The sequence below is a fragment of the Gopherus flavomarginatus genome, chromosome 12 (assembly GCF_025201925.1).
Source record: "Gopherus flavomarginatus isolate rGopFla2 chromosome 12, rGopFla2.mat.asm, whole genome shotgun sequence".
Lineage (NCBI taxonomy): Eukaryota > Metazoa > Chordata > Testudines > Testudinidae > Gopherus > Gopherus flavomarginatus.
This window is the reverse complement of record NC_066628.1, coordinates 38,419,508-38,433,401: the sequence shown is the minus strand read 5'-3', so window position 1 is coordinate 38,433,401 and position 13,894 is coordinate 38,419,508. Positions and strand designations below refer to the sequence as shown.

Here is a 13,894-nt window from a genome sequence, read left to right as displayed (position 1 = left end):
TGGGGAGAAAGTTCTGGTTGTTTTAGTCAGCCCAGTTTGCCCATCACCCCCCCCCCCCCGGAACTCCCTCAAGGGCATCAGTGAGGGAGAAGTGGCTTTCAGACACTGTGGAGCTTCATAAGGCATTAGTCACTACGGCTTGAGGTTTTCACCAGTCAGCACATCCTGTGCAGAGAACTAACAGGCAGTTGACATGGGCTGGCCAGGCAGGTGTTTAAGAGAGTTGATTCCTATTGGCTGCCCTCAGCCGAACTAATGAGTCTCTCAGCGAGGTCATTAATGTAATGACAATAATATTCCAAAAGTAAACAGGCAAAAATCAATGCGCTGTGAGAGCCCAGGTTACACTTTCCAGTTGGCAGACTTGCCTGCCTGCCGCAGCTCTTCAGAGAAGCCTGGAGAGGGCCGGGGACAAACAGCAGTCATTGAGGGGGGTGATTTTAGCTTTGCCTGCCCAGAGAATGTAAAACGGGCCCCCCCCACAGTCGCTGCTTCCACCCTGTGGATCTCACCAGCCCATGTGGAGGTAAGAACGTATCTGAGAGCTCTGGCCAGTATGGACGCCTCTTCTCGGCTTCTCCTTTCTCTGGGCCATTCCTGGGGATCGGCGGAAAGGTTGGACGTGGTCCTGTGCTTCCCACTGGGTCCCTTTTCTGCTGGCTTGAGGAATCTTCTCCAGCAGGACAGATGTATTTTGATACTGTTATTTTGGAGGTAGGTCCAGCTAGGAAGTGTCTCTGCCCAGTCTCTCCCTAACCCCCGCTCAGTCCAGGCCCCTTGCTCTATGGATCACCCCCTGAGGGAGTGAGGGTGGGATTAGCACCAGCTGCTGAAATTGGGCTCTGAGACGATCTCCTTTTTAAGGAGGCCTGGGTCTGGGACCACGTCCCCCTCAAAGCCAGGGGGGATATCACCATCCTGATAAAGTGGAGAGAGGGAGGTTCTGGGATTTCTATCCCTCTGACAAAGTGAGGGATTGGGTTTTTCTTCTAACACTGTGGATCCCTTTCGCTCAGAATGAGATTGGCCCAGTGAGCAAGCCCCTGCCTGCCTAGGGATCTGCTTTCCCCTGGTATATTTAAGCTGCCTGGAGCAGCTGAATCAGCCTGGGTCCATTGCTTGGAAGACATGTATAAACTACCCCACTAACAGAGCAAATCATGCTGGGTCTTTTAGGATCTAGCAGGGTCTTTTCACCCACTTTGAACAGAACATTTTCTTAGCCCTCAAGAGCTGCATCGTAAGATCTGATTTAAGCACCATTTTAAACATCATTTGATGCATTGTCTCTGCTTCAGAGGCTTTTCTTCTCCCACGGTTCTTGCTGTAAACTACAGCTAGGTCCAAACTGAAAAGTGCCCTGAAGTTTGGACCTGCTCAGACCTACCGGGGTTGATTTGGGCCCTTCTCTGTTCAAAATCTACCATCTCCTAGGGACAAGCTCCGGGTGTTTATTCTACCATCTCCCACTGCATTTCGGGGGGGAAGGGAGGGAAGAGTCTTCCAGCTCTGTCCCCTTCCTGAGATAGGACTTGGGGGTGGGATGGGGGGAAAGGGCAGCCAGGATCTTTGGCTGACAAACTGGTGCAGGCCCAGGCAAGTCTCACACATCTTTGAAAGTCCCAGTTCTGCTTTGTGCTCCTCGGACACATGCAGGTTGGTTGTCTCATGCATTCAATAAGAATAGCATGAGGTAATTGTCAGCAGAGAGGGGCCTCAGTCGAAATCTCATGACCAGATAGACCTGAACTTTGGAGAAGTTCTGATCCAGATCCAAACTTTGCAGCCGATCTAGATACTTATCATGAACCAAGCTGAAAACCTGGATGCAGAGTTGGACTTGGAAGAAGTCTGGGGAGCAGGGTGTGAATAGTGCTCCCTGTCTTTGGTACCCTGCCCCAATGCCTCAAGGTACCTTAACCAACAACAAAAACTTCAGCTGGCCTCACAGTGCTTCCAAGCACATGTGATGGTCACATGGGAGTATCCAGACTTGACAAAGGGCCAGGATCACACACACAGAATGTAAAAGATAACGCATGGAACATGCCAAACTGCCTTTAACCCGACATTTATGTTTTCATCTTTCCTTCATTCTGGGGGGATCTTTGCTGGTAAGAGTGAGGCCACTTTTAACATCTGACCCTACAGCTGAGAGGGTCTGGCCACGAGCTGTTTCCTCCTTCTCTGATCCCGCTGCCAGAGAGGAAAGATGAACTCCTCCTGCGAGCTGCAAAGCATGCACAAGGGGTGGAGGCCCCAAATGAGGAAGGTCCCCCAGAGCACTTGCTTTTCTTGCACTCAAGGCTTGTCCTGGAAGGATTTATGTAGATAAATTGTGCCAAGGACTAAGCTGAGACCACCAAACTCATCGCACATGTGACTTTATCTCCATGTGAAGTCAAGTGGCTCAGTATGTAAACAGCAGCAGCCCCTAACATCCTTTCCATCGATGCTCTTATTAATCCCCATTTGTTTAACCATGCAGGGGATCCCAGCGTGACCAGACAGCAGAAAATCGTGGGACATGGCTGGCAAGGAAGCTACACGGCAGAGGCACCTTAACCAGGATACTGATGGCCAAGAGTCAACGTCAGTGCAGGCTGAAGCCTGGAAGATCCGCTACGAGACGTGCTGGCTGCACCGGCGCTGCTCCTCGCTGCTCCACAAGGACAAGCAGGCTCGGAAGGCCGGGCAGCTGTTCTCGGGGCTGCTGGCCATGAACGTGGTGTTCCTGGGCTGTGCCCTCATAAGCAGCATGATTTTCAACAGGGTGGCAATTACCTTGCGCGACGTCGGGATCTTCCTCTCCATCCTCAAGCTCCTTTCTCTCTGCTGGATCATTTACTACTTGCTGTGTACCAGCAGGAAGCCTCATGCTGTGCTGTACAGGGACTCCCATGCCGGACCAGTCTGGGTGCAGGGTAAGTGCTGCACACAGCCCTCTTACTTTTGTTTAGTGCCTCACACTCAGATCACTTTACGCACAAGAGACCACTTCACCCACCATCAGAATGCTGCACCTCTGGCACAGCAACCCAGCATTTCCTTCTGGTTAGAGCACAGGGAATGAGACGATCTGGGCTGTCTGCCACTGTCTCAGTCTGTGACCCTGGGCAAGTCACTTCATCTCTCCTCCCCCCCGCCCCCCGCCCAACCCTTCGCCCCCGTGTCTCAGTTTCTCCATTTGAATGACTGGGGTCATACGACTTCACTGCCTCTCAAGGGTGCTGGGAGGCTTCAGGTCCTGGATGTTTGAAAACTGCTTTGAGACCCTCTGATGAAAAGTGCCAGGCTGCTGTTCTAAGACCAGTAGCCCAAGACTCCTGCATGCAGCTGGAGGTCCGGGAGGAATTCAGAACAGCAGAGTGTAACTGTCCACCTTGGAATGTATCCAGGAAACCAACCACATCATCCTTCCTCTTGCAAAGTGAGAACCTGGGGACCTCGCAGGTGTCTACACTGCAATTCAACACCTGCGGCTGGCCCGCGTCAGCTGACTGGGCTAGCAGTGCTCAGGCTACAGGGCTAAAAGATTGTGGTGTTGATGTTCAGGGTCCGGCTGGAACCCAGTGTCTGGGACTTTCCCCATTCATAGGATCTATGCTGCAATTTTATAGCCCTGCCGCCTGAACTAGAATCAGTGTAGGGGTTTAATTGCAGTATAGATCTACCTTTAGTGATCACAAATGGGAAGGACACCATTATAGCTAACAGCACTTTCTGCAGCAGAGTACTGTCCTCCCCTTCGGCAGTGCTGGCGTACTGGCTCATACTGAGTCAAAAGGGAAGATTTCTGATTAGCGAATCCCCTTCTTGCAGCACCAGGGTTTTCCTTGTGGAGCTCCCAGCCAAGGCCTGACCAGGCCCAGCCCACTTTAGTTGATGAGATGACACCTCCAAATTGCTCTATCCTTGGTTAATAGGGCCTTTTAATTACTGCACTGGCTCAGGAGTAAAATGAAGCACTAAGGGACAGATTTTCAACGGGTATTTAGGCACCTAAAGATGCAGTTAGGTGCCTACGGGGATCCTTAGAAGCCCCTAACCGAGTTAGACACCTACCTCCCCTTGATTTCAATGGGAGTTAAGCATGTTAGGTTGAAATCAGTGGGAGCAAGGGACCAAGCTAGAGATGAGACACATTTTTTGGCCAAAAAAATTTAGTTTGTTTGCCAAAAAATGCGGTTTCGGGGTTGGCTGAAGCTATACGTGAAGTTGAATTGAATTTGGTATGTAGCTCTGGAAGGAAAACAAAGTCCAGATGTTTTGTTGCAACATTTTCAGAACTAACCACTTCTATTTTTTTGGCCTCCAAATGATGTTTCATTCAGAAGCTGACCTAGGTTTTTTAAAAAACAAAAGAAAAGGGTTCAAACACTTGAAAGCCAAATGAACATGTGAAAGATAGTTTGTTCCAAGTGAACTTGAAACAAAAACATTTAAAAAAAAATTTTTGGTTCAACCACCAAACTGAAAATTCAGTTCTTCACTCAGCGCTCCACCTAAACTGCTGAGAAGCCCAGTAGGTGCCTCTCTGCATCCTTAAACACCTAAACAGCTTTGAAAATTTGACCCTCAAAGCTTTACTGAGCAATATCCAGCGCAGCTAGATTTCTACCCAGAAATCCTCACTCCCAGTGACCTAGTCTCTCCTGCAGCACTTTGTGCAAAACCTGGGATGAATTCCACCTCCCACACACATATCATCCAGGTGAATGGCTTGCGTTGTTCAAGTAACTTAATTAGAGACTGAGCCAGTATTGCCAAACCCAAATGTTCAAAAATCGTGATTCAGGGATCCCCACCCCACCCCCCAAACAATAATGGGATTTTCAAAATTTCCCAAATTTCAGGGCACCTGGATCCAGGATTTGAATTCAGGCCCACTCCCGACAGTCCAAAACTAGAACTCTCCCAGCCCCACTGAGCACAGGAAGCATGAAAGCAGGAGATGTGGTGATGGTTACTAAACCTGCACCACTTTCAGCTTACTCCATGTATGGACCCTCGCTCATGGTTATACTGTTTGGACAGGGTCTCTAGTGCTGTTTGGAGCCTGCACCATCCTCCTGCATGTGTTCAGGATCGGCTACATCATCAGCCACATACATTGCAAATCCCCACTGGAAATCCTGTTCCCGTGCACAGAAATCATCTTCATTTGCATTCAGGTATGGAACGTCATCTTCTCTGGAATCCAGTCACTCCGCCTTATAGCTGGGAGGCAAGGAAGTGGGGAGAGAGAGATCAGAGGCAGGGGTTTCTTGTTAAAAGAATTTTTAGTGTCAGTTATTGTTTTAAATACCAAACCACATACAGTGCCAATACATATGGCACAAATAGTACTCAAAGTCATAAAAGTAAAATGAAATCATTACTGTGATAACAGACAATAAATCTATCATAGAATTTAGTGGAAGTTCCCCTACTTCCTTCTGCAAAGTCGGTAATAAGACAGAGATAAGTGAAAATCTGGTACACTACCCCTCAACAGCCCAGACAGCTGTCTCTGCACTAATGTGCCCCAGGAAGCTTTCTCATTTGAAATCAGGATTTCTCTCTGTTTGCAATTGCCAAACCTCAATGGCAAAATCAATTGCTCATTTAAATTATTTAGATGTGCTTTGCAACCAGAAGTTCTGTAAATTATGACATCTCTGTGACCTAAAACCATATACACAAATTCTCCAGATTCTATTAGAAGCACACTCCTGTGCCTAGCAGAGCGAATGGAAATGCATTTTCAAGTCTCTCTTTTTGGATTAGATTCGTACATACATGCACCCTCACATTCACACATATTCACACATAACGTATACAGTTACACGTCAGCCAGACCTATGGTACATCTGTGCCGCATGCTTCCTTTGGCGGCATGTTACATCCCTGCGTTGCCCCCCTAGCATGGGTATAAGTAGCAGAGTAGACCATGAGGCACGGCTTAGGCAAGTAAAGACACCCCTGAGAGTACAAACCCCACATGTTCTCTACTCTGCCTCCCTGTTTACGCTGCTATTTTTAGCAGTGGAGCATCTGCTGCCTCCCTACTGCTGGAGCCTTTTCCCACTGCAGGGAAAGACTATGGCAGCTCCAGCCAGGGGATTTCCAGGTTGCTTCCTCCCCACCAGGGCCTTTCCTCACCCAGTGAAAGGCTCTGGCAGCAGGGAGCTGCTGAAGCCTTCTGCCACTGCCAGAGGCTTCCACCGATGCATGGTGTTACATACTACTACAGCGTGGACGCATCCCTGCACGTACACCACATGCCTCCAGCACTGGTGTGCAGTGTAGATGTAGCCAGATATGTCCCCCCCCACACACACACACAATAGGTATTATGCACGTGGTATTAATACTGTGTATGTTATTCTCAATATTAACATTGGGCAGTTCTGCTAACTGACTCGTATTTGGCTCACTTCTGTCATGCTATCTAGCTATCTATCCCACAATGCTCTGCAAATCTAAATGTCACTTTTGGCATTAGCAAATAGGAAACCTGTCAAGGACAAGACTCCCGAACGGTGTGTCCTAGTACAGGCTGTATTGTGACTCCACAGCCCCTCCCGGCCTTTGAAATGTGGGATCCAAAACAAAAGATAAGGCAGGAAGATGTTAATACAGAACAACAAGGTAAAAAGCTGATTGGTGGATTTTAGTCTTGGGTGCTGTATAAAGTGCTTTTAGTTTGTAAACCACCCGACTATAAATATGGCCAATTGAAATGCCTGTTTCGGAGCAGCCCTTCTGTGTAAGGTGAACTGCAGGCTGCCAGAGAGCTGCTTCCTGGAAAGAGCAGAGCCGTAGGTGTTAAATGGCTACGCTTGGTTATTTAGTCTTTTGAATATTATTTTCAATCTCAAACCGCAAGTGTTAGTCAAGCAGCTGGCTGCACTTTAGACAATACATGTTTGCCCACATGCAGATACTGCAAAATGGATGCGTATGCACACATAAGCTCACGCACTCCTGCGCCCATTCACACACGGTCACAAGCATTCCCACTCAGACGCTTGCATTTGCACAGGCTCCCACTCACGCACATCTGCACACGCACCTGGTGCCAGGTTTACAATAGGGTCATTTGATTGTTTCTGTTGCTTTCAGACGTACCTTTTATGGCACCACTCTAAGGACTGCACTCAAGTCCAGCACAACCTCACCAGGTAGGACTAGAGAAGGAGGGGCCTTGTTTAATAGCCCTTCACCTTACTTTGAACACTCCCATACCCGGCCTTTCTGACTCCACTTTCCCCTCCTCAGCAGTCCTCCCAGGGGCACCTTATAATCTGCTTTTCAGCTTTAAAGATCTTTGTTTCTTAAAACTGAGGGATTTTCTATTTAAATGCAAGGCAGATCAATGTGTCACTCTTTCAAATGGACCTCGGATGGGCTTTGCCTTCTGAGCCACCTTCTTGTTTGGTCTGTGTGGCATTGACCGGTTTGATTTCCTAATCCCATCTCCAGTCCACTTGAATTTCCTCAGTGGAGGATAATGACCTAGTCAACATGAATAGGAGGTTGTGGATTACAGTGGAGAGGCACAATCCTTGCAGGTAGACGTACAAAACTGTGGCACCCACATTAGAGCTGACAGCCATGCCAGTGCTGGGGCCCAGCGGGATTACAGCCAATTCCACCAAGCAGGAAAATTCATCTTTAAAGGATGAGAGATTTCACAAACCAACCCCCAACCTCAAGAATCTGTCTACTGCATGGGCTTGCTGAGGCATTAGGTTTTGACTTGACCTCACCCATTTTTATTATGTCTACATGGGTTAGTCAGCTTTCTTCTGGCCATCACATGTTCCTGTGACAGCTGCAAGCCCCAATGGGCCCGTTGCACAGTTCGCAACTGGCTTAAGTGTTCAGGTGTATGTCTAGTGGATGTGAGAACCTGTGCAAATTACTGCAAGTGGGAATGGCTATGACTGTGAGGGAATGGGCGTGCTTATGTGTGCAAATACATGAGTGTGCATGCCCGAGTGTATGGGCAAGCACAGGTGTGGGTGGGTGTGTCCATGTGAGTGCAGGTCGTACCGTCCAGGTTGGAGAATGTGTGTGCGCCATAAAGCAAGGAGGAGATAAAGGCAAAAGACCATAAGAGACGCTCTCAGGTGACATGCTGTAAAAGTGCTCTTTCCCTTTTACAGATGTGGACTGATGCTGACCATGGCCACAGACCTCCTTCTCTGGCTGTTAGCAGTGACCAACGACTCTGTTCACAGGGAAATTGAATCTGCACTCAAAGGTCTTGTACAAAATTTTCCAGGCATGGCTTATTCTTCACTGCTTCTTAATACCAACAGGTAGGATGGAGAATCCACGAGGTCAGCACTAGCCCTTGGCCCCAGCCATTCAGTTTTCTGGATCATCTCCACCAGGATGCATGGCTTCACTAAAGCACAAGGAGTTGGTGTCTGTTTTTCCAGGGAAACAGGAAGTTTTGCTTAACTGCAGGTTGAGGTCACCCGTAGAGATCTAGATTTTTGAACGATCCGTACTACAGTTTGTGGGTTGTTCGGAACATGCTGATTTGCCTGGAAAGCTATTTAGCCACTAAACTTTGGAGATAAAGAGCTCTCCTGGGAGAAGGTCTATGTAGGGAAGGAAAGAGAATACATATTACACACAGGGCGAGGGCTACAAGTAATCATGGTCCGGGACTGGGTCTGGTCTCTTCTTCCAGACAGAGAGAGAGAGAGAGAGAGAGATGCCCATCAGTTCCTTACGTGACTAATTCATCATGACACAGCAGAAACCTCAAACCCTCCGGCCGATGGTGCAGACCTTTATCAGGGAGTCTTAACCTCCCAGATGCATGTGAAGAGAGTTTAGTGGATTGAGCAGGGACAGAGGAATCAGAAAAGCCTTAGCACTGATCCTGGTTTTGCCATTGGCATGCTGTGTGGCCTTGGACAGGTGACTTCACCTGTCTGTGTCTTGTGCAAATGGAGAAACCAATATTCCCCCCCTTCCAGGGTGGACTGGGAGGGCTGATTAGTTAGTGTTTGTACCGGGCTTAGAGCATGGGAGGGGCATGCAGGTCATAAGGCTTTCTGGGGCAGGCAGGTACGTAGGACCTCACTGCAGGTAGCCAGGAAACAGACAAAAAAACTTCCCAGGCTACTCATGCCTCCCAAATGACCCCCTTCCTCTTCCCTCACTCCAGGCAATGAGTCCAGCTCATGCACGTGTCCAAACACAACAGCCTGCCTCATCCTCCAGAAGGGCTATGTCTTGCTGTACCCCTTCAACCCGGAATACTGCCTCATCGGCAGCTCCATGCTGTACGTCATGTGGAAGAATGTGGGCAGGCGCATCCCTCCCCACCACGCCATTCATGCCAAGCCCAAGTTCAAGCTCCGTGGTGTCATTTATGGGCTGGTGCTGGGCATATCTACGTTGTTCATCGGGATCTGCATCTTCATGACCTACCAGATCCAGGCTACCAGCTCAGCGCCTAGCCAGGAGACCCTTATGCTGTATTATTCCTACTACATCGCGCTTCTGCCGATGATGACTGTGGGTGCCTTGGCTGGGACGGTCATCCATGGCTTGGAAGAGCGTGAGCTAGATACTCTGAAAAACCCAACCCGAAGCCTAGACGTGATCCTGCTCATGGGAGCAGCCCTAGGCCAGATTGGCATTTCTTACTTCTCTATTGTCGCCATTGTGGCCACCAACCCCGGAGACCTGCTGGACAGACTCAGCCTGACCTATGCAGTCAGCCTCATCATTCAGCACATCACTCAAAACATCTTCATTATAGAGGGGCTTCACCGGCAGCCTTTGGTGGAGAATCCTGACACCAGCCCGGCTGGGCCCCACACACAGCACTCGGGTCCATCCAGTGAAGAAACGGCCATGTCACACACCAGCCAGGAGACCACGCCGCCCCCTGGCAACAAAGAGACTGAAGCAAAAGAAGGTGAGAAGCATGAAAACTGTGACCCGAGAAGAGTTTACCCGCTAGAGATAAGACAGGAGCTCAGGAGGGTTTCACATACCTACAGACATACCTACGGCCGCCTGAACTGGAAGAGGAAAGCCCTAAAGGAGATCTCAATCTTCTTGGTCTTGTGCAACATCATAGTGAGTATCTCTCTTGAGCTGCTTTCTCTACATCCCGGGCCTGGAATGAGAACAAGTAGACCAGAGAACACCTTGGTTCTACATTCTCTCTCTCTCTCTCTCTCTCTCTCACACACACACACACACCCCTCTGTACCTGCCCATCTCTACCCAGGAGCGGCTCCAGGCACCAGCGTACCAAGTGCGTGCCTGGGGCGGCAAGCTGCAGGGGGCAGCCTGCCGGTCGCCGTGAGGGCAGCAGTCAGGCTGCCTTCTGCAGCATGTCTGTGGGAGGTCCGCCAGTCCAGCAGTTTCAGCGGCAATTTGGCAGTGGGTACGTTGAAGGCGCCAGACCGGCGGACCTCCTGAAGGCAAGCCGCCGAATCCGCATTACCAGCAGACCTCCCGCAGGCAAGCCACCGAAAGCCGCCTGTCTGCTGTGCCGGGGGTGGCACAATACATACAGCCGCCCCTGCCCCTACCTTCTCTTCCCTTTAAGCCATCCATTTTGTTCGTCCACATTCCCCAGGCCTGCTAGTAACCTCTTACACACCAGCACTGAGGCTCATGCTACAGTGCAGACAAGGTTTCCTGTTAAATTCTCACTCCTTTGACCCTAAAATATCTTTTTAAAGTGAATGACTCCAGCGTGGCTGGATTTTCTGTACACGGGTCAGGGGGAGATTTTCACAGAACATAGGCAGCTAAAACCCTCTCAGATGCCCTGATTTTAAGTATATTAGAAGTTATTAGACACATTTGGTGTTGAATAAAAAGTGCCTAACTAGAAAAGTGGGAAGCACAGCCGATAGTAGTGGATCCTTGTCATCAAGAGTCTCCAGTATTAGGACCTGTCTGCAATGACATCTGTGCCCACACAGCTAGTTACAACCCATTTCCATTGAACAGAATAGGCAGGACCTTAACCACATCCTTGAACCGTGATAAAAACTTTGGACAGAGCTATAACATTGGCTTGAGGATGCGATTAAAACTTAGGTGGCTCCCATCTGTCATGGTTTCTGCTGTCCCTTCTCTGAGTGTCTCTAAGTGCACACCCACGGGTGTCAGGCCTTTACCACTCCCCAGGTGGAATTCTGCAATCCACCCACTCGTAGACCAGGGCGTGGGATACACCCTCTGGTTACCAACTGTGGCTGATTCTGCAGGTCCCATTGGGGCTGGCCCGTGCAAGAGTGTCTCATTGGGAGCTGGTGACAGTGTGCATTTGCACGGAAACAGAAGCAGCTTCTTCAAAACAAAGCGTGATTTATTCTGCCCCCAAAGGTACACAGTGCTAACTGAAGTAGATTTAAAGACCGACTTGCATAGTCCTTTACCCAACTTCCACCTCTCCAGCCAAAGCTCTGGCAGATCCAGCTGATTCCCCATCTTGGAGTTGGAGAAACAGCTCATTGCTTCCAGCCTGCTTCCTTGGCCTCTGAGTGAGTCCTCTCAGCTGTTTCAGTGACACATCCTGGCCAGCCTTTCTCAGCTCACCCCCTTGCAAAAATCCCTCCCTTTCGGCAATGGGCACCTTTTTAACAGGCCTTTGGATTCCAGGCTTAGCCTTGGGAAGAGTAAAACGTCCTAGCCTGGATGAAGTCAGCAAGGTAACTTCTGCTTCCAGCTGTTGGCCCAGCCTTTGTTATCTTAACTCCGTTGAAGCTGAGGACCCGAGAGGCTGTCGGTGTTTTACCTGGCCTGCTCAGTTCTATAACTCCCCCTTCATAGCCGCCTGTGAGTTAGCACTGTGCAAGCAGTCAGGCCACAATACAACAGGGAAACTGAGTCATGCAAAATAGTCATAAAAATGCTACATTTTCCAAGTTCCTCATGCCAGACACATGAGAAAACCTGAACCAGGCTGTGGGGGCAACTGTGTTGTTACTGAGTCTCCAGATGGGGTTATGTTAGAAACATGGTTTTATTTGGCAGAGACTGCAGTAGTGTAAGGGGAGGAAACATCCCTCTGAGATGTCTTCTGTTAGGGACAGGACTTGCTCTGTTAATCAGAGATAGAGTGACCAGATGTCCCAATTTTATAGGGACATTCTCGATTTTGGGGTCTTTTTCTTACATAGGCTCCTATTACCCTCCACCCCCTGCCCCGATTTTTCACATTTGCTGTCTGGTCACCCTAATCAGAGACACCCCAGTGACTGCCTCAGCCAGCCCTGCGTCCATTCAGCACCATAGGCTTTTGAGCATAGCCAGTGCCATGGACTATGCTGAATATATATAGAACAATGGTTTTCAACCAGGGGTATGCATACCACTGGGGATACACAGAGATCTTCCAGGGGGTACATCAACTCCTCTAGATATTTGCCTAGTTCTACCACACGCTACATAAAAAGCACTAGCAAAGTCAGTACAAACTAACATTTTATGTAGACAATAATTCGTTTATACTGCTCTGTATACTATACACTGAACTGCAAGTACAATATTTATATTCCAATTGATTTATTTTAGAATTATATGGTAGCCATGAGAAAGTCAGCAATTTGTCATTCGCCACGTGCTGTGACACTTTTGTATTTTCACGTCTGATTTTGTAAGCAAACCGTCTTTAAGTGAGGCGAGACATGGGGGCACACAAGACAAATCAGACTCCTGAAAGGGGAACAGAAGCCCAGGAAGGTTGAAAGCCACTGATACAGGACACCCTAACCTTCTCTGACCGCTGCTCTTTGTAACCCCCCTTCTAGCTGTGGATCATGCCCACGTTCGGGATGCACCCTGCCTTCGAGAACGGGCTGGAGAAGTCATTTTACGGTTACTCCACCTGGTTTGCCATCGTGAACTTCGGCCTGCCCCTGGGTGTGTTCTACAGAATGCACTCCATCGGGGGGCTCCTGGAGGTGTATGTGTCGTCCTGAACCAGGTCCAACCCTCCCTCACCCAGTGGTGGAGGGAGAAATGGCGCTGAAGTCACTGGACAGTAGCCAGATGGGGGAGACCTGGGAACAAAGACACACATGCTGCTCGCTCACTTTCATTCTGGCTTTCACTTTGGCTCCTCTAAGCCCTATTTCTCGAGGAGTTTCAGATGAAAGGGAAGTTGTTTTGTGTTTTGAACATGCTGGTGTCAACTTTCTCCATAGAAAAACAAAACAATCTAGACCGGTCTGTAAAATACCGTACTGCTCAATGGAAACAAACTAGTGCCAGAATAATAGGTATAATATAGATACTGCACTCAGGACACTGTATGGTAATTAATGGGACTTTAACCAGCTCCACCTTCAACCCTCTGAACATAAGAGCCGCATCATGATGCACAGACTGAAATGCTCTCCACAGAATCTCTGAAATCAAGGGCAGGAACCCTTACAGCAATCTGAGAAAGAGGCCACAGAAATACCCTCATGGTCAAGCAAAAATGAACAAAAATGCCCACTTTTCACATGGCTGTATGAAAGTATAAGGTTCATATGAGCACCTACGGAGTGTGGTGTAGTGGTTAGAGCAGATCTGGGTTCTGCTCCTGATTCTGACACTAACTTTGTATGTATCCTTGGGCCAGATGCTCAAAGATATTTAGTTCTTTAAGGACTTGTCTGCACTCGAAATGCTACAGCAATGCGGCTGCATCCGTGCTGTTTTAGTGTGTCAGTATAGATGCTACCTATGCTGGCAGGAAGGGTTTCCCTGTCGGCATAGGTAATCCACTTCCCTGAGAGGCAGCAGCGAAGGTGACAGAATTCTTCTGCCAGCCTATCACTGTCTACACCAGGGGCTAGGGCCACTCAGGGGGCTGGATTTTTCACACCCTTGAGTGATGTAGCTGGGTCGACCTAACTTTTTAGTGTAG

At 49.0% G+C, this 13,894-nt stretch overlaps 1 protein-coding gene across 1 annotated transcript; it reads left to right on the top strand.

The window, feature by feature from the left end:
- Positions 1–2,527: 2,527 nt before the first annotated feature.
- On the top strand, positions 2,528–12,959 carry OTOP3 (otopetrin 3). The gene is made up of 7 exons (XM_050919185.1): positions 2,528–2,924; positions 5,038–5,174; positions 7,108–7,166; positions 8,154–8,272; positions 9,173–9,795; positions 9,886–10,095; positions 12,789–12,959. The coding sequence occupies exons 1-7, from the start codon at positions 2,528–2,530 to the stop codon at positions 12,957–12,959; spliced, it is 1,716 nt and encodes a 571-aa protein (XP_050775142.1).
- The last annotated feature ends 935 nt before the right edge of the window (positions 12,960–13,894 follow it).

What these genes read in the sequence shown, in the direction of transcription:
- OTOP3 (XM_050919185.1), top strand. Translation starts at nt 2,528, where the DNA reads ATGGCTGGCAAGGAAGCTACACGGCAGAGGCACCTTAACCAGGATACT. An exon ending in CGGACCAGTCTGGGTGCAGG is followed by an intron (nt 2,925 to 5,037) that starts GTAAGTGCTGCA and finishes CTGTTTGGACAG; the next exon opens with GGTCTCTAGTGCTGTTTGGA. An exon ending in GTCCAGCACAACCTCACCAG is followed by an intron (nt 7,167 to 8,153) that starts GTAGGACTAGAG and finishes TCCCTTTTACAG; the next exon opens with ATGTGGACTGATGCTGACCA.